The sequence below is a fragment of the Lactuca serriola genome, chromosome 8 (genome assembly GCF_051521515.1).
Source record: "Lactuca serriola cultivar US96UC23 chromosome 8, Lser_US96UC23_V15, whole genome shotgun sequence".
Lineage (NCBI taxonomy): Eukaryota > Viridiplantae > Streptophyta > Magnoliopsida > Asterales > Asteraceae > Lactuca > Lactuca serriola.
In genome coordinates this window covers 307591078-307615701 of record NC_136415.1, presented here as the reverse complement: position 1 = coordinate 307615701, position 24624 = coordinate 307591078, and the positions used below count along the sequence as shown (strand labels likewise).

Genomic DNA, 24624 nt, shown 5'->3' with positions numbered 1-24624 from the left:
TTGGTTTCGTCTAATGCCTTAGTAAAGACATCAAAATTTTCATCGTCAGATGGAACCAAAATAAGTTCGATGTCACCATTTAGAACATGATTTTTAATAAAGTGGTACCGAATGTCAATGTGCTTCATCATGGAGTGCTGAATTGGGTTGTGAGAGATTGCAATGGCACTTTGAGAATCACAATAGATATGAATGCATTGAAATCGGTAACCATAATCCAAGAGTTGAGATTTCATCCAGAGAACTTGAGAGGTACAGCTGGCAGCAACAATGTATTCAGCTTCAGCTGTAGAGAGAGCAATGCAGTTTTGTTTCTTGGATGACCAGCTGACTAAACGACCACCTAGGAATTGACATCCTCCTGATGTACTTTTCCTATCGAGTTGAAGACCACCATAGTTTAAATCAGACTAAGCTTGCAGAAGGAAACTTTCATTTGATGGATACCAGATTCTGAGGTTCTTTGTACCTTTGAGGTACCGAAATATTTGTTTTACAACCAAAAGATGAGACACCTTCGGATTGACTTGAAATCTGGCACATAAGCATGTTGAGAACATAATGTCTAGGCGACTTGCAGTGAGATAGAGTAAGGATCCAATCATTCCATGATACTTCTTTTCATCTACAGAAACACTCGAAGGGTCGGCAAAGATTTTGTGACCAAAGCCCACAGGTACCTTGGCTGAGGCACAGGTGTCCATAGAGTATTTATTGAGAAGCTCAAAAATGTACTTCTCTTGGTGAATGAAAATACCTTTGTTAGTCAATTTGACTTGAAGGCCTAGAAAGAAGCTTAATTCTCGATTCATTCTCATTTGGAAACGACTGACCATAAGTTTGGCAAAATCAGCAACCATAGATGAATTCGTAGATCCAAAAATGATGTCATCCACATAAATTTGTACCAACATGAGATGCTTTCCATTTGATCTTCTGAATAGAGTGGGATCAAGTATACTTCTTTGAAAACCTGAGCGTTTGAGAAAATCGGTGAGTGTCTCGTACCAAGCCCGAGGAGCTTGCTTGAGTCCGTAGACAGCCTTTCGGAGTTTATAACAGTAGTTCGGAAAAGAAAGATTAATAAATCTGGGGGGTTGTTGAAGGTATACTTCAGTGTCAAGTTCACCATTAAGAAAAGCATTCTTAACATCCATTTAATAAACTTTGAAGCCTTTGTGGGCAGCATAAGCAAGAAAGATTCTGATGGCTTCAAGTCGTGCAACAGGAGCTAAAGTTGCATCGTAGTCAAGACCTTCAATTTGGGTAAAACCTTTAGTAACCAATCTTGCCTTATTTCGGATGATAACTTCTGTATCGTCTAGCTTGTTGCGAAATACCCATCTTGTACCAACAATAGGGTGATGTTGAGGAGGGGGTACGAGAGTCCAGACTTCATTTCGATCGAATTCTGCCAGTTCTTCTTGCATGGATTTAATCCAATCAGCATGCTCTAATGCTTCCTTGATGGATTTGGGTTCAACCATGGATATGAATGCTGAAAAATGGAATTCATTTTGGATGTTGATAGGTGAGCGAGTTTGTACACCAACATTCGGATTGCCTATCACTTGGTTCAGAGGATGATCCTTCATCCAAACATGCAATCGAGGGAGTTTTTGTGCAGCCGAAGGTCCTACATCAAAATTAGAATTGATTTTCTCCCCCTGAATGATTTGAATATTGGAATGGTGTCCCCCCTGAACTTCTGAGCCGGAGAGGTTGACATCATCATCAAAAGGAAACTCAAAGAAGTTTTCATTTTCATCAATGTTGAGAGGATTGGAGTCATCGAAATCAACAGCTGCATCTTGGAAGCCATCCACATTTGATTCAAGAGAGGGATTTTCATTATTATTCTCCCCCTCAACCTGAGAAGGTTGAAACGGTTCAGAATCAAATGGAGGTAGGCTCGGAAGTGGACCGGAGAGGTTGTGAGAAACTGGGGATTCCGAATGTGAAATTGGAATCAGAGATGGTCTTTATCGACATTCGGAATCAAGAGCAGTTTCGGAAGGACCAAAGAGGGTTTCAAAGTCAACCTCGAGAATGGTTTGAGGGTTTGGACATCCTGGCGGAGGAGCATCAGACTCCATGATGTGAGTTGTGACGTGAGAGGGGCCAGAATTCCGAAGAAAGTTGTCATCAAAGGTAATATTAAAGCTTTCTTCCACAACACGAGTTCTTCGGTTGAGAACTCTGTAAGCCTTGGATTTGGAAGAGAACCCAAGAAAGATAGCTTCATCAGCTTTAGGTTGGAACTTTGTAAGCTGATCACGGTTGTTTTTGATGAAGCATCTGCATCCGAAGACATGTAGGAATGAGATTGTTGGCTTTCGACCATTCATTGCTTCGTATGGTGTCATGTTGAGACGTCGATTGATGATACTTCGATTTTGAGTGAAACAAGCAGTGGATATAACTTCAGCACATAGATAGAGTGGTAGGTTTGCATAGTGTTCTATTACGTCTTTCAACTACACCATTTCGTTGTGGAGTGTAGGGAGCTGAGAAGTTGTGATCGATTCCTTTTTCTGTGAGAAACTTCTCAATGGTAGAATTAACAAATTTCGAACCATTATCACTTCGGATTCTTCTGATCGGGAGTTTGATAAGAACTTCTATTCCTTTGATACAATTGATGAGCTCAGAGGCTGTTTCGGATTTCAGCCTTAGGAAGAAGACCCAGAGGAACCTTGTAAAGTCATCAACAATCACAAGAATGTATTTCTTATGATGAAGACTTTCTACAGTGGATGGTCCACAAAGATCAATGTGTAGAAGTTCCAATGGATCCGAAATGGATTTTTCGATGATAACAGGATGACCCTTTTTCGATTGCTTACCACACTCACATGCAGCACATAAATGATCACTTTCGAACTTGAGAGGAGGTAAACCTCTTACCATTTCACCTGATACAAGATCATTCATGTACTGAAAGTTCAGATGTGCGAGCCTTCGGTACCATAACCAACTGACGTCAAGAACAGCTTTGGAGAGAAGGCAGAGTTGCGGTTTGCCAATAATCATATTGATGTTAAGTGGGTACATGTTTTTTGTTGTGAAGAGACTTTATTAAACATTCTTTTCGGTCTTCAGTCATCACATAGCTGTATTTTTTGAAAAATTCCATACGCTGACTTGAGTCAGTAAGCTGAGCCACACTTATCAAATTATGTTTCAAGTCAGCTACATAAGCAACATGTGAAATAGAGAAGTTTCCATTGGTGAGAGTTCCATAACCACGAATTTGAGAATTCGAGTTGTTGCCATACGTCACATAACCAACATTTAGAGAAAGCTTTAAATCTCGCAGAAAATCCTTTTGCCCCATCATGTGCATGGAGCAAGCACTATCAATATACCATATTGTTTCATGCTCCGAAGGACAAAGTTATTGCAAAATTAGTGAGCAACGGAGCTTTTAGACTCCGAGTTAGACTTTGGGACGTAGGCATGGTCTTTGGACTTTGATTGTGACTTTGGAACAACTACATGTTTCATGGTGAGATTACTTGAGTTCTTAGGAAACAGATAGAATGCTAATGTCTTTTCATCTATCCAGTAGTCATATTCAACTACTTGTGGGTTTGGAGCTGACTTCTTCGGAACTTTGATATCCGAAGGATTAACACTTTTTGTTGTCTCTGAGACGGTTGTTTTGTTAACAGATGTTTTGATTTTCCACACAAGATTTTTGTTTGAAGATTTTGAAATAGTGGTTTTTGAGCTTGTGGATTTGTTTGATGACACATTGCTCTTTGAAATTCTCGGTTTAAAGATTGTGCCATCAGATTTTGCAATAAAGACAGATGAAGCATTTTGAGGCGTCGGCGAAGTATTTCGGATGGTTTTGACATTAACATTAACATGAGCTTGAGGTGAGATTGAGCTAAGGACATCCTTAGATTCCGAACGAGCATAAGGTTCGGAAGGTCTTTTCAGGATCCTTGTAGGAACAAAAGAGTTTTGACTATGAGTGAAGACACGAGGATTCCGGAATGAATTTGGTTTAGAGTTAGCAAGGAACCTGGAATTTTGTCTAGTCTTAACTTCCTTTTTGATAGCATTTCTAGCTTCTGCCTTGGGATCTACAATATCTTTTCTATTCAACATTGGTTTTCTCTTAGGATGACGAGAGGATCCAAAAGTTTGTTCTTTGGATGGATTTATAAACTTAGGAGTAATGGGAACCAATTTGGTCTTTGAAGGAACTATGGAGTCCGATTAACATGAATCAGAGGACACATTGCGTGAGACTTCAACTTTATCATCTAAAGATGCCCATACAAATTCTGAGGCATTGACTTCAGTTGTTTCCGGAATAATTTCCTCAATCAAACAGTTATTTACGTGATTGCTTTTAGGAACATAGTCTACACAATTTGGAAGACTATAATGATATTATGTGGTCCGATTCAGGTCCAGGTTTATTGGAGGCGGAAGAGGCGTGGAATCAGGACATTTGACAACTATTGGTTGGAACTCAGGAATTAGGGACTCAAAAGATCTTTTAGCCTCCGGAAGGGGTGACAATGGAGAAACAGGAGTGTCCGAATATTTAAAGTTTGGAACCTCTCCCATGAATGTCAAAATTTGCAATTCCTTTAGGGGACTAACAATTGGTTTCGGAAACTCGCTTCCGAGACTAGGAGCTTTGGACTATGGATGATGAAAATTATGAGTCATCCGAATGTCAGCTTCAAGCATGTCTATAGAGTTATGCAAAGCATCTATTTTGGCATTGAGAGGTTTGTTATCAGAAATCAAAATATTTCGTTTAGAGTAAGTGATTTCACATTTATCTTTCAAAATGATACATTCATCTTTTGACATTACAAGTTCATGCTCTAGAGACTTGATTTCCAATTTTTTATCCTCAAAACATAATCTAAGACAACTTAGTTTGCAGTCTTTCTTCTCACTGGCTTCTATGGCAGACTCATAGGCTTTATAGATGGTGTTCCTATCTGTTTGGATCTGGGTCAGATAAGGTTCACATAAAGTCAAATCAAAATTATTATCAGAGATCATGGATTTTACCTGCTGAACAATGCTTTGACCTGGTGGATCGTTAGTGGCCTTGTAGCAGTAGTGATGTTCAGCAACATCATCGTCATCTTCCGACCCAGAAGACCAATAAACTTCATCACATTCAACCGTTTGTCTTGCCATCAAACATATATTTCTTCCAGACACCAAATCTTCATCATCTCCAGATGACCAATATCCTTCGATATCTCTTGAAACTGTAGTGACAAATGCCTTCTCTCTTTCATCCATTTCTTGTGCTTTTCGGACATAATGGGCCGAGTCTTTGACTTTTGGTTTCTGTGGAGCATCAGCTAGACAATCTTTGGAAAAATGGTTTGCAAGACCACATTTATGACACAAGATCTTTGGTTTTTCTGAGTTGGAATTTTGAGAAGATTCTGGGGCTGAGTTTGGTTTAGTGAGGTTAGGCTTGTATGCAGGAGGATTTTTAAAGGTGTTTTTTGGTTCCTGAGCAAAATATGGTTGAGGATGGTTTTGGTGAGGAGCGTTGAATCTGTTTTGGTATGGTTTGTAAGAGGGATTGAAAGGACGTTTGTATTTCATTGAGAGTCAGGAAAACTCTTGTTGGAAACGGAGTTCAGAATCCAGGGTTTCAGAATCATCGTCAGGATAGATGTGTGTGGGTAAAGGAGTTAAGGATGACTGAGCCAAAGGAACAGTGGGTTTGTAAGGTTCCAGAACAGGTGGGTTCGGAATGGTTGATTCAAAAGAACTGACTAGAGCAAGTGGTCCTACGGAAAGTTCTCTTATGTTTTGAGAAAAGTTTGATTCATGCCCTTGAAGCTCATCAAAAAGTTGATAGAGTTTCAATTTTTCAAGGAACCATTGCTTTGAAGACAGGACTTTACATTTCCCCATCCTTTACCAACACTGTTAATGAATTTGAGATTGTACTTGAGAGGAGTTTGAACAATCCCATGAGCAGTCACGTTGTTAACAACGATTCAATATCGGTTGGAGGCTGAGGCTACGGATTCACCTGGAGTAGTAATGAATGTGTCAAAGTCATTGACAACCGAGGTGAGGCGTTTTTCCTTCATATTTTCGGAACCTTCAATCAGATCCTGAAGAGTGTCCAAAATTTCTTTGGCTGATTTGCATAGCTTGATGTGCTCAAAGAGTGATGGAGGGACACCAAACACCATTTTCGAGAAGGCAACTTGATCAACATGTACCTTTTCAACATCATCTGCAGTTAGAGGGGCTGGACGAGCTTCATCCTCTCGCATGAGTTGAGCAGCTGCATCTCTTACAACTATTCTTACTGGAACATGAGGGCCTTCCTTGATGGATCTCCAGATTTGTTCACCTTTCTCTTAGGCTAGTAAAAACCTTTCCATTCTAACTTTCCAATGATCATATTCTTGCCAAACTAGCAATAGGGCACCTGTAGGGCCACCCACGCTATTTGCGATTTGCATTGAAATCATTTGTTGAGGATTTGAAGCAGCCATTGAAGTGAAGATATCTTCAAGCTTAAATGGTATATAGAAGAACTTTTATCCTTAACACAGAAATGGTTGAAATACCAAGGTAAATTCAAACCAACTATAATCTGATCTTATGGATTCAAAGGACAACCACTCAAGCTCTAATACCAATTGTGAAAACAAGATCTATGCGCAGGGACAAGGTTTGAGAACTCAAACCTTGAGTGAATGCTTGAGATCAATGTCTTCTTGATAATGGATGTTCAAGTCGAGACTGGAAAGACTAGTCAAGTCTTAGATAATCAGTTCAACAAATGATCAAGACATTAATTAACAACAGGAAGATAATGATCAAGGTAACATCAATTAATGAAGAACAAGAAGAATTTTTTAATGTGATAAGAGTAAATGCCAAAAGTAAGAGAAAGATCCATTGTTGACTTGTATTGAATGCTCCTATATATAGGAGAGAATGTTACAGTGAATTGACCCAAGTGTTTACATAGGACCAGATAAAAGATACAAGTCTGACATTCTAATTGTCCTAAATCAACTTTAAACTAAATCCTATGAATCGTTACATCACAATACAAGAAAAAAATAATAAATGCGCAAAAGACATAGAGAATTCATTCCGGACAAGTAATGTTCTGGAGATGAAGGTTTGGTCCGAATCAGCATACATTCCAGACTTCAGGATCAGCTCCGGAATGTGTTCCTCTTCAAAATACTTCACTTCTTTTCTCCAGCTCCGGAATGGTTCCGGATCACATCTTCCTTCGGAACCAACAACCTTCGGAATATGTACTTAGGATTGCTAGAGGTTCACTTTCAGGTTCCAACAGGTAGCACACTAAGGGTTATCATTCAAATGAGACACACTTTTGAAAAACTATAATAGGTATAGTTTACGAGATATTCATGATTTTTACACTCTATGAACACTATAGAAAGGAAATACTTACATTTACAAGAAAAATGGACTTTTCATACGTATATCTATTTTATACAAACTTTTGTGAGGCATTTAACTTCATGTACTTTTAAGTACGCATTTCAAGTCTTGTGTTATAAACCATAATCTCCTGTAGTGAGAGCATGATTCTTGTGTATAGATCTATACGGGATTAACAATCCCGCACCTAAACTGTTAGCTACAGTAGGACTGGTAGGTTTGGGGTGACAAACGTCATATCATTCCAACGCCTAAAGAACGTTGTGACAGGCAGTCTCGGTTAATAGTACGGTTATAAAACTCACATGAATTATTAAAACATTTGACTTCTAGGGCTATCAAACGCCTTAGTGGTTATATATACATATATAAATCTACTTACACTATTTCAGGTATGGAAAATACTTTTGCATTCCGGTTTTTGGAACTTTTAAAACTACTATTCATTTATGGAAAATATTGGATTTTCCAGAAACAAACTCAGTTACTTTATAGAAAAAAAGGCATACAATTCTTATACAAAAATGCTTATGAACTTACCAACTTAATTGTTGACACTTTTTCAAAACTACTTGTATTTCTCAGGGATTCAGTAATACAGGTAAACAACAACTTTTGGGGAAGGGATACTTAGGCGTCAATTTCAAACTTATTATATCATCGTAATGTAATTTCTTTTGAAACATGTATTACAATCAACAATATAAGTTTTTAAATTATATTTATGATGGTTGTGTTTGCTTTCTTTACTATTTACTCAACTGTTATGATACTACATGAAGTCATCCGCCCTCGAACGATTCCGTCGTTCTGGTTTGGGGGTGTGACATTCTGCTCAGAGTTTGCTTTTGAGCTGGCTCAGATGACCCGTTATCTGAGCATGCTCAAGACTAACATCCATCAATTTGTGTCTACCCAGTGATATGATACTCTTTTGGAGTTGCAGGAGGCCGCTAGGCGGCATGAGTTGGAGATTGAGAGACAGATGAGGGAGCAGCGGCAGGACCCGGCGCAGTCACAGCCGGCGCCTAAGCAGTCTAAGACCACTGATTTTAGGACTGGGGGTCAGTAGAGCCGCACTTGTGGAAAGTGCAACAACAGTCATTCTAGAGTTTGTCGGATGGGTAGTGGATGCCACAAGTGTGGCAAGGAGGGGAACTATGCTATGGATTGTCTCCAGACAACCCCTGCATCGGATATGAGGATATCCAATCGTTGTCATCAGGTTGGTTACGTGAAGACCAACTGTCCACAGCTCACAGCCAGGCCGGCGCAGGCTCCAGCGTCGGATACATTGAGGATACCAGATGGGAGGCCAGTCAAGACAGAGCCTCCGAAGGGTCAGGGGCGTGCCTTCCAGCTGACCGCAGAGGAGGCCAGGGCAGCACCAGATGTGGTTGCTGGTATGTTTCGCTCCTTTATTTCATTTATTATGATTGTATTATGCTTATATATTGTACCTGTGATTAGGTATGTTCTTAGTGAACTCTTTACCTGCTTTGGTTTTATTTGACTCGGGGGAGAGTCGGTCCTTCGTATCTCAGTCATTTAGTAGGCAGTTCAGTGTGCCAGTGGGCGAGTTAGAGTGTCTATTGCGAGTCTCTATCGCCAACGAACACGGGGTTTCTGCTTCTTCGATCTACCAAGGGTGTGAGATGGAGATTTTCAAGGTATCCTTTGTGATAGATTTGATTCTGATCCCCATGGGGGAGGTGTGTGTGATTGTAGGCATGGATTGGCTTAGTCGGTTCGGTGCTATGATTGACTGTGAGGGCCAGCGAGTGGTAGTTCGAACCCCAAGTGGGGGAGAACTGCTGGTATATGGTGAGGGCACCAGAGTGGGATCAGGGTTTTGCTTAGTTTCCAAGGCTCGACAGTATATTCAGCACCGGTGTGCGGGTTATTGGGCGTATGTGGTGGATACACGGGTCAGGGACCAGACTCCAGTTTCAGAGGTCCCGGTGGTTAGGGAGTTTAATGATGTATTCCCGTAGGAGTTGTCAGGGATACCTCCAGAGAGGCAGGTCGAGTTCCGGATCGACCTGGTGCCCGGTGTGGCTCCCATGGCCAAGGCGTCGTACTGATTGGCGCCACCCGAGATGTAGGAGATGTCATCACATCTGTAGGAACTTTTGGGCAAGTAGTTAATTTGACCTAGCAGTTCTCCATGGGGAGCACCGATCCTCTTCGACAGGAAGAAGGACAGATCACATAGGATATGCATTGATTATAGGGAGTTGAACAAGTTGACGATAAAGAACTGTTATCCACTCCCGAGGATAGATGATCTCTTTGATAAGTTGCAGGGGGCATCGTGGTTCTCCAAGATAGATTTGAGGTCGGGGTATCATTAGGTCCGGGTCAGAGAGGAGGACGTGGAGAAGACCGCATTTCAGACTCGTTATGGTCATTACGAGTTCATGGTGATGTCGTTTGGGCTCACCAACGCGCCGACAGTATTTATGGACCTGATGAATCGGGTCTGTAGACCAATGTTGGATCGCTCGGTCATCATGTTTATAGATGATATCTTGGTGTATTTCCAAGACTCGTGAGCAGCACGAGGAGCACCTCAGGGAGTTGTTGGGGGTTCTGAGACGAGAGCGGCTATATGCCAAGTTCTCAAAGTGCGAGTTTTGGTTACGGGAGGTCCAGTTCCTTGGGCACCTCGTTAACCAGGATGGGATTTTGGTCGACCCGAAAAAAATCGAGGCAGTCATGCTGTAGGAGGTTCCGAATTCTCCCTCAGATATCAAGAGTTTTCTGGGATTGGCAGGGTACTACCGGAGATTCATACGGAATTTCTCCAAGATTGAAATACCCCTCACTCGTCCAAAGAGGAAGGGGGTGGAGTTCTGGTGGGGCCCTGAGCAGCAGAGGAAGTTTGACACCCTCCATCCGCGTTTGTGTGAGGCTCCAGTTTTGACACTCCCGGAGGGAGTTGAAGATTTTTTAGTGTTTTGTGATGCATCCATCACGGGTCTAGAGGCGGTCGGCATGCAGAGGGGACGAGTGATAGCCTACGCATCGCGGCAGCTGAAGCTGCATTAGACGAGATATCCTAATCATGATTTAGAGCTGGGAGCGGTGGTGTTCGCTCTCAAGATATGGAGACATTACCTATATGGGGTCCGTTGTAGCATATATACGGACCACAAGAGCTTGAGACACATCATGGATCAGTTGAACCTGAATATGAGGCAGCGTAGGTGGCTAGACGTAGTCAAGGACTACGATTGCGAGATCCTTTACCACCCTGGTAAAGCGAATGTGGTGGCGGATGCTTTGAGCCGCAAGTCAGTTAGGTCTTCCACCCCAGCGATATGTATGAGGAAAGCGATGGATTCTCTGCTTGTGAGTTTGATCAGAGATGCTCAGGTCGAGGGCATACGGCCAGAGAACTGGAAGATGGAGAGGATCAGGGGAGAGAACACCCGGTTTGTGCAGGATAGCCGAGGATTATTAACCCAATGCGGTTTGGTATGGGTTTCGATGTCTGGTGGAGTCAGACAGACAGTCATGGAGGAGGCTCATAAGTCTCACTTCTCTATTCACCCGGGGGCCACCAAGATGTACACGGAGTTGAGTTTGAGCTACTGGAAGGGTGTGATTCGCTTCAGGAAGAGGGGGAAATTGGGTGCCCATTACATTGGGCCGTTCAAGATCATTTACAGGGTTGGAAAGGTGGCTTACAGGTTAGAGCTACCGGAGGAGCTTAGTCGGATCCACAACACTTTCCATGTGCCGTAGGTGGAAAAAAATTATGGATCAGGAGGCAGTGGTGTCATTGGATGATATTCAGGTCGATGAGCGCCTGAATTACGTGGAGAGGCCTATGGCCATTCTGGAGAGGAAGATGAAAGTTCTGCGGAACAAGGAGATACCTCTGGTGAAGGTATAGTAGGAGCATCGGAGGGGGTCCGAGTGGACATGGGAGCCAGAGGCAGAGATGCGGGAGCACTATCCGGAGCTATTCATTGTGGCAGACTTCGAGGGCGAAGTCTAGTTCAAGTGGGGGAGAATTGTAATGCCCCGATTCTTAGGTATTGGTTTTATAAGAATTTTCTTGTTTTCAAGGTCTACTCGACGAGTTGGTTGCCTTACTTGTCGAGTAGTAGCAGGTTGGTCCGCGTGATTTGGTGACCTACTCGCCGAGTCCAAGAGGGGACTCGGCGAATAGGATCTGGCAGATGAAACCCTAATTTCTAGGGTTTTGCACCCTATTTAAGGATCACTTATCCCCCTTTATCCTCTCTTACTGCTCCCCTCGAGTTTAAAAACCCTAATTTTTGTTGCTCTCTATATTGTTGTGCTTCTTAGCTTGGAAGAGGAATCTTGGAAGTGGAAAGCTTGGAGTTCAAGAAGTTTGGAGCAAGGGGCTGTTGTAGATATAGATTCTTCTCTGTCTTGGCATCATTTGGAGGTAACAAGTTGTTACCTTGGCTCTCCTTTATCTAGATCTCTTCATCTATGGGATTAAAGCTTTTCTTTTAGGGTTTTTTGGTGGTTATCTGCTTTGGCTCAAGATTTGAGGTTGCAACCTCAGATTTGGACTCCTCTACCCCCTCACTGTTATAAAGTTTCAGTCCTTGTCAAGAAATGACCTTTCCCTTACCTTAAGCCTCTCCTTTAGCTTGTTTTGGGTCATTATCATCTTGCATGCACGTAAAGTTTACAACTTTACGTGATAAACATACCCTAGGAGCTTGGATCTACAATATGGAACCTTGGCATGGCTTAAAAAGCCTCTGTATGGATGAAAGACTGAATGGAATCGGCGAGTCGGATGAACAACTCGACGAGTCCGATGAAGATTGCCTTAGGCTCGGCGAGTCAGTCGATGACTCAGTGAGTCAGCTAGGGTTTTCTTAACCTTTGGACACGTATGAACATGGTGAGTTGTAAGAGGAAAACTCGATGAGTTGGCCATGGAGTTACGACCACTGACACTAGGAACTCGACGAGTCACTCGAATGACTCGGCGAGTTGATGAGTATGAAAGGAACTCGACGACTGGCTGGTTGTACTCGATGAGTTGAGGACAACATAGACCGTTGACCTTGGCAGACGAATTTGATTTTGACCAAGGGTTGACCATTGGACTTCTGGGGCATTTTGGGAAATTGGAAATTTACAAGCATGGTTCCATGGTGCATTTAGGTGGTGGAGTTATGCCGACAATCCAAGAGCTTGGGTTTATCTTCGAGTCGACAGTACGAGGTGAGTTATCCTCACTATACCAATGGGTCTAAGGCACCAAGGCCGGCCCTTTATATATTTGTATCTGGATTATGGCATGATATGTTTATCGATTACATCCTGGTAGTTAGGATGGTGGTATTCTTATGCTTAGTGGCCTGGTTAGGTCAGTGTCTTGGTTATAGGATGATGCTATGTCAGTGACCGGTTAGGTCTGTATCCCGGTTATTAGGATGCTGCTATGATTAGTGAACTGTTTAATCAGTTTGACTGTTTTGTGATATAAGCTAGCATATGATATTTATGTGCACATGTTTTTTTGATTGGGGGTTGGGTTCTGGCGGTCCTGCTTTGTGTTGTAGGCCAACATACCCGGTGAGCGGTCTAGATAGGTTGTAGGCCCTGCGAGGCAGTCCAGTCATGCCGACGGCTCGGGAGCGGTCCAGATAGGCTGTAGGCCATGCGAGGCGGTTCAGTCAGGCTGAAGGCTCAATATGCATGATGTTATGTAATTGTTATATGATGTGGTTATATTGGTAATGGCTTTGGTATTTTGGGGGAGCTCACTAAGGTTTCGGGCTTACAGTTTCACTTTATTGTTTTAGGTACATCAGGGGATCGTGGCAAGGCGAAGGCATGATCATACAGCTCCTCATGATTTGTTTATGTGTCTGGGAAAACTCTGATATTAGATATTTTGAAAACAACCTTTGTAATGATGAATGGTTTGAAAAAGTTTTAATTTGGCATGAAATTTTTGGGTGTTACATCACCTCAACCCAACAACTCTTCTTGAGCCTCCGTGCCTTCGGCTTACAGCCGACCCGCACCGGGTATCTTGGCCTACAACACAAAGTAGGACTGCCTCAACCCACCACTACCATATTTCAACATATAAACAGTCAGGGATTATCTAGGCACATAATACATGCAAGCATCAATCATACAGCTCACTACTGCCTACTAGTCCTCTCACAACATACAATCCCACTACCAGCTAACCTTCATGAAATGCATAACCATAAGTAGCCAGAGGTGAGATAGCCACCCAAACAAATGATCCTACTCTAGAGCCACAACCAAACAAGGAACATGCAAGAAAGCCTAGATCAAGAGTTCTCAGGCTATCCTACATGACCATAAACAGTCCCTAGGAAACTCTACTAGATGATAACTAGAAAGTACAGATAACATACCGATCCAACAGTGCACTATAGCATAACAACATCCAATATACCAAGATACCGATCTAAAATATCACTACACTATATACCAGGATACCGATCTAGCAGATCACTATAGCATAACAACATACTAAGTATCAACAATCCAATGAATGCATGACCGTATATATTCAGGGGTGAGATAGCCACCTGTATAGGTGGTCCTACTCTAGAACCACAACTAAACAAGGAACAAGTAAGAGAGCTTAGACCAAAATTCGTCAGTCTATCCTACATGACTATATGCAGTCCCTGAGGCATCCTTCTACTAACAGATAACTAAAACTAATGGGCAGGCATTGGTGCTTTCGACCCACGGTACAATGAGGCGAAACTCACCTGAATCAAAGAACTCTGAACACTACGATACGACCCCTTTTCAACACTGCTTACTCACGCGAATCCACTAACACCAGAACCAGATAGAATCTCAATCAATAGCCAAAAATCCTCAAGTTTGACCCACAGTCAAACTTGGTAAAAAAGTCGATGATCAACAGTCAACGCAAGTCAACGGTCAACAGACCCTCATGACGTGACCATCTATGGCTCACGTCGTGAGCCACGCATGACAAAATACTCGAGTCTGACCACCCTCACGACGTGACATGCATCTCCTCACGTCGTGAGGTCCGTCTAAATGCCATTTTGATTCAAAAACCTCTTAATCCATTAAGATACTAATCCATATGTTCCATGAGGCTTCCTAGCACTCCAAAGATCATAAAAATCGATGCTTTAAGGTCTTGTATGTCCAATACAAGTCTTGGGCTCAAATTAGGTTATTCATGGAGAAAAAGAAGATAAATTCTTATGAATGAACTCTAACATCATTCAAACTTCAGATCCATGGCATATAAGCATCCAGGGACCCTAAGGACCCATAAAGTTGCAAACTTTATGGAGTCGCAACGCTCTAACTCTTAAGATCTTGGATAAATATGCATAAAACCTTAGATCTAGCAATAAGGCAACATAAAGCTTGGATCTTGATTACTTACATTGGTCCAGAAGTGTGGCTAAAGGTTGCAAATGAAGCTTCCAAGCTGCAACTATGCTTCCATGGTAATCTCTTCTTCTTTAAACCTCCAAAACTCCACCAAAAGCTCAAGAAACACAAGGATAGGCTATGGTTAGGTTTTATTGAGTTTAGGGAAGGTGGTTACTTTGGAACCCTAAAATGAAGTTTATGGGGTTTAAATAGTATGGAAACCCTAAAAGATCGTGGGCTTGGGCTGCAACGTACCTCACATCGTGAGCTCAGTTAAATCAGAATCTTCATTAAATCCCTTCTTACTTCGTGACACTTCAATGGTCACGTCGTGAGCCCTTATTTTACCCAAAAACCATGCCTTTGACTCCTTGAAGTCCTAGGTCAATCCGATATGAAAACAGGATGTTACAGTTTAGACATTTATATCTTTTAAAATTTCATAGATTTGACTATTTGATATCATATATGTAAAGTGTTTTCTTAAAATGATTATTGTTTTACAAAACATTTTGAAACTTTTACTTTAAATGATTATTTTAATGAAAGGTGTTGCAATTATGATCACATTAGTTTACCATAAAATAGGTGGAATGCTAATGACTTTTATCCACACATTTATGACATAAGTGTCATGAGACTTATATTGCCATAAATTAAATCAATTATTCCATATTTCATTACTTTTATACGAGAATCTATTAACTCGTATTAAATCATCAAAAAATCAATCAATAATTTTAAGCGAATATATACTTTAGGAAATATTCATCCATACTATATGCTACTATGATGGTTTTAGATGTGATATATAGTTTACTTAAGCTATTTATCTTATCGATTCATTTAACCCCACATATGTTGTTTGAGTTTGGTTATGATGTATATTGATAATTTTTTAGGTCATACCTTTGTTTTGAATATGACTTAGCTCTAATCATTGGTGGAGCTAGGTGGTTCCCGGGGATGCCTTGGAAAAATTTTTCAATAGTGTAATTTTTTTCGATTTTTTTTTTCCAGTAGGGTATTTTTTTAGAAAATTTTTAAGGATACCCTTTAATTTGATCCTGACTCCGCCGCTGGCTCTAATCCTTGTACAACTTTTGCGTACGGTATATTGTATTTGGGTCTATAATCTCATGCTCTTTGATTATTATTTGAATGCATATTTTGTGTAGAACGATGATACATACAACTCTTAATCAACTCTAAATTACACCATAGTTCTGGAATAGACTTGTATCTTTGGAGTTTCAACGCGTTAATCTTAAATTTTATAAATTAAGATCTCGTTTAATTATTTCTCAAAGATATGCATATTGGTTACCTTTACGAATCTAGTGTTTTTAAATGGAAAGCAATATTAGCAAAGAAACAAACAACAAATTCATGCGAGAAGCTCGAACAATTACAAAAAACAGTCTAAGATAGGGAAGAAGTTCCAAGAATGTCAGGCAATAGAATTACATTTAACCTTACGTTTAATCCAATTGAGAGTATCCATACTAATATTATCTGCAATCAACATAGTCGCTCACCTTACGTTCCTGAAAACAATAGCATTTCGCGCCTTCCATATCATCCATAGTGTGGTGTAAGTTGAAGATAAGCATAACTTCTTCATGTATTTACTCTCAGTCACAGACTCAAGCATCTCCATTAGACCATGACGATTATTTGATAAGTTTGAAAAAGTTTCAGCAAGCTTATCGAGTATCATCCATTATGCATATCAAAGGCGAAGAACCAAAGAAAATAATGTTAGAGGAAGGCAAGAAATCTTGATAGTTGAGATCTGAGAAAGAGGTTTGATTGCTTAATGTGTCTGTCGTACGTCTCTTCAACTCCTATCATCATGTTTTATACGAGTCAAAACACTTTTAAAATAAATATAGTTCTAATTTGTGTTGTTTCCAAATAAATGCTATATTTTTTAGGGTAATTTCGATTTTATACTATTTATTTCGTTTTAACTAAAAATCACTTTAATTCTTATTTCAACTTAGATGTTATAATAATTCATCTTATGAAGATGGTATACAAATATCTTGTATATTTATAGAAAAAATTTGTTCCATTTTCCAAAGTCAAGATCTCAACACGAACACAAGGCTAAGTGGCTAGCGATATAAATATTCATATTTATCCACAAATAAACAAGGAAAACAAAAGAAAACCAATCTCCGCAGCCTTCTCTCTTGCGTTCATGGCCGCAACACCATTCTCTCTTTCTTCCTCCATTGACCACCACCACCACCACCACCACAGCCTCCGAGCCCATCGCACTCTCCGCCACCAGCCACCGCATTCCAAAACCCACATCATAAACCCCATCTTCACACACCCTTCCCCCAAGATCTTCCCCAAATCCACACATCTCATTCTCACTTGCTCCTCTCACTCATCATCATCTCCAACTCTCCAAGAAAACCCACTTCCGACCGGAAAGTTCCTCTCAAACCATGATCTCGAAAAGCTAAAATTCCTCGAAAATTTCAAAATTTTCCACAAATTGCCATCTGGGTCGATGCTGTTAATCCGTGTGATGCAAGAACAAGAAATGGACATGACTGTTGAGTTACTTGCCGAATCCTTCGCAGAATCCATGGTGTTACCCAAGGCTTATGTCAAATTATTGGGTTTTTTAGTGAAACAGTATTTGGTTGAGAGGAGAGCTTTGATGCCTCATGCTGTGACTTTGATTGCGTTTCATCGAAGAGATACCGATGAAGAAAAGGGCGAAATTGAAGATATTCAATTAGCAGGGACTGTTGAAGTAAGTTTTGATAAATTGGGGGCTAATCTTTCACCTCCATCTCCCACCCCTCCAAAGAATGCACCATATATCTGTAACATGACAGTCAAGAAATCCCTAAGAAGGTAACATTTCATCTTCCTTTTCGTATCTTGATGTCTAATTCTTATAAATTTTGAAGCTTTACTTTCTCATTTGATGCTATAATCTCCAAATATTCTAAGGTTCTTGACTTTCAATATTGACATTCATAAAAATTGTGTCATAATGTTATAAACTTGTGAGTAATTTTCGATTTCAAAAGTGCCAATTTTGACATTCAAGAATCGCAAACTCACATAGCCACATATATGTAAATTTGTACGAATTTAACCAACAAGAACATGAATTCTTAATCGATTTGTGTATGATTACTTTCAGACAGGGCATTGGTTGGCATCTTTTGAAGGCAAGTGAAGAACTCATTTCTCAAATGAGTTTAGTGAGGGAGGTTTACTTACACTGTAGAATGATCGATTCAGCTCCATTTCACATGTATTCAAAAGCAGGATACACAATCTTCAAAACTGATAGCATTTTGATCCTTTTAACATTACAAAGACGTAAGCATTTAATGTGTAAACAACTTCCTCCACCCTCCAACATCGTTTCAGAGACAAATATGTCATATGATGATGACAAAAATCTTGCGCAAATGGATGCTTAGAAATCTTGCTTTCATATGGTTGAAGTTTGGTTCTTTGGTCAAGATTTTGGCTTAAAGCAAGGTATCGGGTTGACTTTTTCTTAAAAGTCAACTCGGTCAACATAAGAGATGCATTTCAAAGATTTCCAATCGGGTCATAGACGTGAGGTATGATATGTCTAAAGCTCTACAATTAGTGTATAATAGGAAAACTCAAAACGTGTACTTTTTTGTTGTATAGTTTCACAAAAGCAAATATTGTTGTAATGAATAGTAACATATGAAAGTTAATGATACAACAACAAACCCAAAATCCCATATGGATTTGGTCAGGGGAGATAAGATGTATGCAACCATATGGAACAAGAGTCCGAAAAAAAAAAAAAAAACAGATACTAGCAATAAAGTAACAATAAACCAGATTCTAGCAATACAGATAGCAATAAAGCAGAAAGTACATGTGTACTTAAAATGAGAGACATGATATGGATAAACTTTTGTTTTTGGGAGCAAAATATCAACTATTCTCATTCTCTATTAGGGTTTGTGGGATCCTCATGTTTCTTTGAAAAACACCAAAAGCTTCAATGGCATTATGCTATACTTGTTTATAAGAAGGAAAAATAATTACTTTTAGAAATAAAATTGAGTCTACCGAATCTTTATAACATTCTAAATGCATGCATGGCCATGCCCAAGCCTTTGGAGTTTGTGTATATGATAATTTGGAGTTCTTTCACGCATGTTTCCATTGATGGCCTTTCATAACTATCAACACGTACACATCTTGATGCTAAATTTGCATACATGGCTACCGACTCGATTGTGTATGAGCTTCTACTCATTTCTGGATCTATCACCTTTCTCAATCTCTTTTTGTCATTCAATATATGCCTAACCTGCGTATTTCCATAAATAACCTTATTGATATCTTGATTCTCCACCTCTAATAAAAAGAAAAACACTAAACTACAATATTGGTTCAGGTGCTTTCTGATTTTTACCATGGTTGGTCCTAAATCGGAATATTTTTCAATTTTAGTCCTTATTTAAATGTTTTGTATCGGTTTTGGTATTTATTTCAGGATTCTAGGGACCAAAATTGATATGAAACCTTGAGATAAGGAACAAAATTGAGAAAAGTTTCGATTTTGGCCTAAATATTTTTGTAAATCACACAAAAAAATATACCTGGAGTACAAGATTTTGATCATTGGGTCCTTGGTTGAGGTCAACAGCTCTACGCCCAGTCAAAAGTTCAAGCAAAACGACTCCAAATGCATAAACATCACTTTGTAAAGTGAGTTTTCCAGTCTATTAGTTGAAAAACAACCATTTTGATTTACAAATATATGATCAGTGTAATGTTTGTATTAATAGAAATGTGATTATGTTACCAATTTGGGCAATTTCGATTAAAAAAAATAAGAAGTAGAATATAATAATCTTACCGATGTATACTCGGGGTCAAAATAGCCAAATGTACCAAGAACCCTTGCTGTCACGTGAGTTTCTTGACCCTCGGGCATTAGTTTAGCCAGACCGAAATCTGATATCTGTTTAAACCATAAAATAACTAAATTTGGAAATTGAAGTTGTAGAAAAAGTCAAAGGTTCGAGTATTAAATATCAACAAACAAAATGTGAGTTTTAATTCTAACGTGGATTAATCTGTGGACACGAAATCTGATATATGTTAAAACCATAAGAATACTAAATTTGGAAATCGAATAAGTTGTAGAAAAGGTCAAATGTTCGAGTATTATATATCAACAAACACAATGTGAGAGTTTTAATTTCAATGTGGATTGGTCTGTTGACACTAGCCTTATACCAGCCATTTGCATACTTATACCTGTACCTGATTTACGTCTCATATGAGGTTTTGAGACAGCAAATGGCATGACATGACAATGTGGGCCCAGTAATTGCAAGAATAACCCTTTTTTTTGTAGAAATGTTAAAGAAAGTGAAGAGCATTATACCTTTGCTTCATAATCATCACCAAGAAGAATGTTGGTTGATTTGAAATCTCTATGTACAACAGGAATTCCAACAGCAGAACTTGAATGCAAATAAGCAAGTCCTCTTGCTGCTCCAATTGCCACTTTAAGTCTCACAGCCCAATCCATCTTCTTTTCCCCAATTCCTGTATTTATCATTTATGAATCCAAAATTAAATATGGTATTTAGATATTGCTCCTACAAACGGATAAAAAGAGAGAAAAAAAAACACAAACCATTTAAGTGATCTTGTAAGTTTCCTTTGTGCATGTATTCATAAACAAGAAACCTGTGTTTCCCATCTGCACAATATCCTATCAATGATACAAGATTTGGGTGATCTAATCTGCTTAAAATATCAACTTCAACCCGAAATTCACGTTCCCCTTCTGCTGCTTTAAATGGTGGTAACTCCATTTTCTTGATCGCAACCACCTTCCAGTAAACATTCAAGATTTTTACTTTTCATTCAAAATCTGTTTTTTTGTTTTTTTTTTTTCCTGATTTCATCTAAACCCGTCTTTATTATGATAATATGTGTGAATTCATCGAGTTATATAGGAAACTATACACAAGAACAATACACAACAACATTTGTTATGCGAAGAAAAAAAAATAGTGAAAACAACTAAAACATCAACATGGTTATTTGTTTTTAGGTCTAATTAGGGTGCTAAAAGTTATTTTTGGAGGTTAAATCCATAGATAATTACAAAAATGACTTTTTTTTTTTTTTCCCAAAAGGCATTTATCATTTTGACATTATTTAGACAAAAAGTCAAATTCACGATCAATTTTGCAACCGGTCAATTACGAGATTACAAATAATTTCAAAACAGTTTCTCATCACAAAAATTTCTATAAAATATTGTTTTTTTTTTAATTAAAACTATTCTCATTCTTCTTATCTTTAATTAAAAGTCACCATACAATGAGTGAGATGACAAACGGGCAACAAGTTGTGCCGCTAAGCCTTTTTGAATGGTAAAGTTAATTCTTTTAAAGACTACATCCGAAGATCTAGGGATATAACATTACTATGCATGATTCATTATACTCTTTTAAGAAGCTCTACTGCATCCGGTATGAGGAAACCAAACGTATCAAATACAAATGGTATGAACATGTTGATTTTCCATTTCAAAATATTTATAAAGTTTAAAGTGTATTTCACATTTCAAAATTGTTCTTAAAAGCTGTGAACTTGTTCTTACAATTTTGAAATAGTGATTTTTTTTCAATTATTATTTTAAGGTTTTCTTGTTTGGGAGAAATATGTTTTACAGTACCGAAAAACTTTAGTGATATACAGTCGTGAATCCTATTATTATTATTTTGGCTGTGGATATTATTTTGCAAAAACACAAATTAAAAGCAATTCATAGGATAAATATGGACCTTTATAAATTATAAAGTTTTTCTTTTTTCTTTATTCAAAAACAATTCTAAAAAAATTGTTTTTCTTAGATCTTTTTAGCGGTTTTTCACATTTTGTGTGTTTTAGATAATTTTTTTTGGGTGGAATTTCGCTATTGAGTTGCGAAATTGATGATGTTTGCCGTTTTGATTTTAAAGGTGGTCCAAATGTTAAATGACTTTTGAGAAAGTGATCATTTTTTTTATCTCTAATTTTCATTATAATGACATAAAAACCTTTAATTTTGGTAAAAATGTTTGGTTTTAGCCTTTTGAGTATTTCTGATTCATTAAAGCCAAATATTTATAATTTTTTTTTAATTTTACATTTTTTGCACGTTACCAGATAAAACTGAACATTTCTGTCAAACTTAAGAGTTTTAATAAACCACAAAAAAGGTAAAACCGGATATTTCTATCAAATTTAAAGGCTTTAATGAACCAGAAATAATGAAATATATAAAAAGGTAAAATTAAAATAAAAGTTGCAAACTTCCGGTTTTAATGAGCCAGAAATACTTTAAAAATGTAAAACCGAACATTCCTGCTAAACTTAAGGGCTTTTTTGAAATTAGGTCTTACTATAAATATTAAAGTTAGTTTTCTATTATATAAATCTTTTTTTATGTGAAAAAACAGTGAAAATTAAATAATGTATACAACAACATGCACCACTAGCTGAAAACTATTAATTGTAAATCTTTTTTGAGTCAGTTTGGGGTGATTAAAAGTTAATTTTTGAAACATTAATTCATACTACACTTCAATATCATACTTTTGGTTTTGCACTATTTAAAAGTATTTGAAAAAACAATGAAACGAATGTATAAAACACGAATAACTTCAATATCATACTTTTGGTTTTGGGATTTTAAAAAGATTAAAAAAAATAATTAAACTCAATATAACTTTCTGAAAACTTACCTCACCAGACTGCAACTTTCCTTTGTAAACTTTTCCAAATCCTCCTTTTCCCACTAAATGTTCTTCACTAAAAGAACAAGTCGCCTCTTCCATTTCCTTCAATGTAAAAACCGAAGATCCATGGTGCTTTTTCTGAGGTGGGTTTTGAATCTTTTGTTCATTTTCAAGTTTCCAATACTCCACAGGTCTATAAACCCCTGAAAATTCATCATCCACCATTAAAACTTCAAGAAATCTTGTCTATTAATTAACATGCAGAAACTGAAGTCTGAAGAACACTTACATGGATCAAGATGATCATCTGACTTGCTTCTTCTTCTCTTATTCCAAGCCGAAACCAACCCAAATGGCATGATGATGTTTAATCACTGAAAGACATCTAATCTATGTTAGTTTTTTCTATAAAAACCCAGAATTTTACATGGAAAATCGAAAATGAAAACATACGTAATCGGAGTAGAAAGATGAGCTAGAGAAACGATAAAGATAATCTAGGGTAGATTATGAAGATGTGGGAGTACGTATAAAGCAAGTGTAGGTTAGATATCATATAACAACAACCATATTTCGGATTTTTCACTTGCAGTAGAAGAAAAAGCAATGAACAGGAAATGGAATATATTTATGCTTATGGAGTAATGAATTTCTTACCTAAGGAAGGGTCTTTGAAAACGAAAGAAGAACTGAAATTTCCCTCCAACTATGTACAACTTTCATTGCATGAGGTACTAGTTCGTTGTGACATTATTGGCCAAGGATGAAGAAATCATTTGCTGTTGTTTTGAATTTCATGGTAGGGATGGAGAGTGGTTGTGGTTGTCATGTCTTTTTCGGATTTTTCTTTAATCATTTTCGTTAATGACCATTAATTTTTGATTAATTTTCTTTCTTGGAATGGAATATGTTTATGAATTATGATTATTTGGGTTGATTTCTTGACATCTTGTATACATGTGTGATGCATATGTTTAAGAGGTTTGGGAGTATATATATGTTTAGCCGACAAAATTAATTGTTATGATCTTATAAAGATATACATAATTTATTCCAATCTAGATTCGAAATTTGAAATTTCAAACTCAATAGAAAAAAATATGGAGGGTTTGTTTAAACGAAGGAAACGTTTTTTGTTTTTTTATGTAGGAAATGGCATTTATCACCCTTGGTTTGTAATGTGAATATATTTTGTTGGGAGCGAGATATAGGGGTGACATGGTAAATTAAACAACTAGTGACGATATCATTAGAAATAAGTCGGTTGCATTTATTGAATTAGAAATAAAAGTAAATGGGTATTCATTCCTTGTATTCCAAAACTAGAAACAAATTAAAAATTAGTTTTAGTCCAATAAAATCATAATACTTTGGATTAATTTATGATTTAATTTTTTTTTAAGTTCGATCATTTATATTTTCCCAAATTAACCTAACAATTGTTATTTCTTTTCTTTTCAATAGAAAATGACAGATTAACGTATAAAATTAGATAATCGAAACTAGTCTGTTCAAAAAAACAAATGTTGAAATTAAACCATAAACTGAACAAATTTATTATGAATTTGTGGAAGATTTCTCATTTTACAAAAACAACCTCCTATCAAGCTTTACAAGGAAGGTTATGTTGAGTATTTAAGTGTTGCGTCATTGGTCCTTGTTATTAGTCCTCTTTGTAAACGGTTTGGGCTTGTTCAGCCGTATTTAATATTAGGGTTAGAGTATATATGGTGCATGTATGCATCTTATTTTAGAAAACGGTTGATCAATCTTTTCTATAACCGTAGCACACCTGATACAATATAATACCTGGAAATCCGGATGTTACATCTTTAGGATCGTAAAACCCTCTTCCCATATCACATTTCCTTATTTTCATTTACTGAGAAATCTCAAGTTACTCTCTGAGACTACAAACTTTAAACTTTTAGAACACAATTTTCTCAAGGGCCCTTCCCTAAACCCACATAAGTGATTCCAACTTGGTCAA

The 24624-nt window shown here is 38.1% G+C and overlaps 2 protein-coding genes across 3 annotated transcripts; one reads left to right on the top strand and one right to left on the bottom strand.

Annotated features, from left to right (window-relative positions):
* Positions 1–16951: 16951 nt before the first annotated feature.
* LOC145066200 (Acyl-CoA N-acyltransferases (NAT) superfamily protein) lies at positions 16952–18573 on the top strand. The gene is made up of 2 exons (XM_079013410.1): positions 16952–17736; positions 18032–18573. Exons 1-2 carry the CDS (start codon positions 17063–17065, stop codon positions 18315–18317), a joined length of 960 nt encoding a protein of 319 aa, XP_078869536.1. The 5' UTR covers positions 16952–17062; the 3' UTR covers positions 18318–18573.
* Positions 18574–18782: 209 nt separating this feature from the next.
* Positions 18783–23431, bottom strand: LOC145066199 (Protein kinase superfamily protein). Of its 2 annotated transcripts, none has more exons than XM_079013409.1 (8): positions 23292–23431; positions 22924–23008; positions 22641–22837; positions 20537–20735; positions 20282–20445; positions 19748–19852; positions 19488–19610; positions 18783–19195 (listed from the first exon to the last, which is right to left on the bottom strand). In XM_079013409.1, the coding sequence occupies exons 2-8, from the start codon at positions 22991–22993 to the stop codon at positions 18959–18961; spliced, it is 1095 nt and encodes a 364-aa protein (XP_078869535.1). In that variant the 5' UTR covers positions 22994–23008; positions 23292–23431; the 3' UTR covers positions 18783–18958. The 2 variants fall into 2 exon arrangements, with proteins under 2 accessions (XP_078869535.1, XP_078869534.1); XM_079013408.1 differs by lacking the exon at positions 23292–23431 and adding an exon at positions 23088–23257.
* Between the last annotated feature and the right edge of the window lie 1193 nt (positions 23432–24624).

What these genes read in the sequence shown, in the direction of transcription:
- LOC145066200 (XM_079013410.1), top strand. Translation starts at nt 17,063, where the DNA reads ATGGCCGCAACACCATTCTCTCTTTCTTCCTCCATTGACCACCACCAC. An exon ending in GTCAAGAAATCCCTAAGAAG is followed by an intron (nt 17,737 to 18,031) that starts GTAACATTTCAT and finishes GATTACTTTCAG; the next exon opens with ACAGGGCATTGGTTGGCATC.
- LOC145066199 (XM_079013409.1), bottom strand. Translation starts at nt 22,993, where the DNA reads ATGCCATTTGGGTTGGTTTCGGCTTGGAATAAGAGAAGAAGAAGCAAG. An exon ending in AGATGATCATCTTGATCCAT is followed by an intron (nt 22,838 to 22,923) that starts GTAAGTGTTCTT and finishes ATGAATTTTCAG; the next exon opens with GGGTTTATAGACCTGTGGAG. An exon ending in CTTACAAGATCACTTAAATG is followed by an intron (nt 20,446 to 20,536) that starts GTTTGTGTTTTT and finishes TGATAAATACAG; the next exon opens with GAATTGGGGAAAAGAAGATG.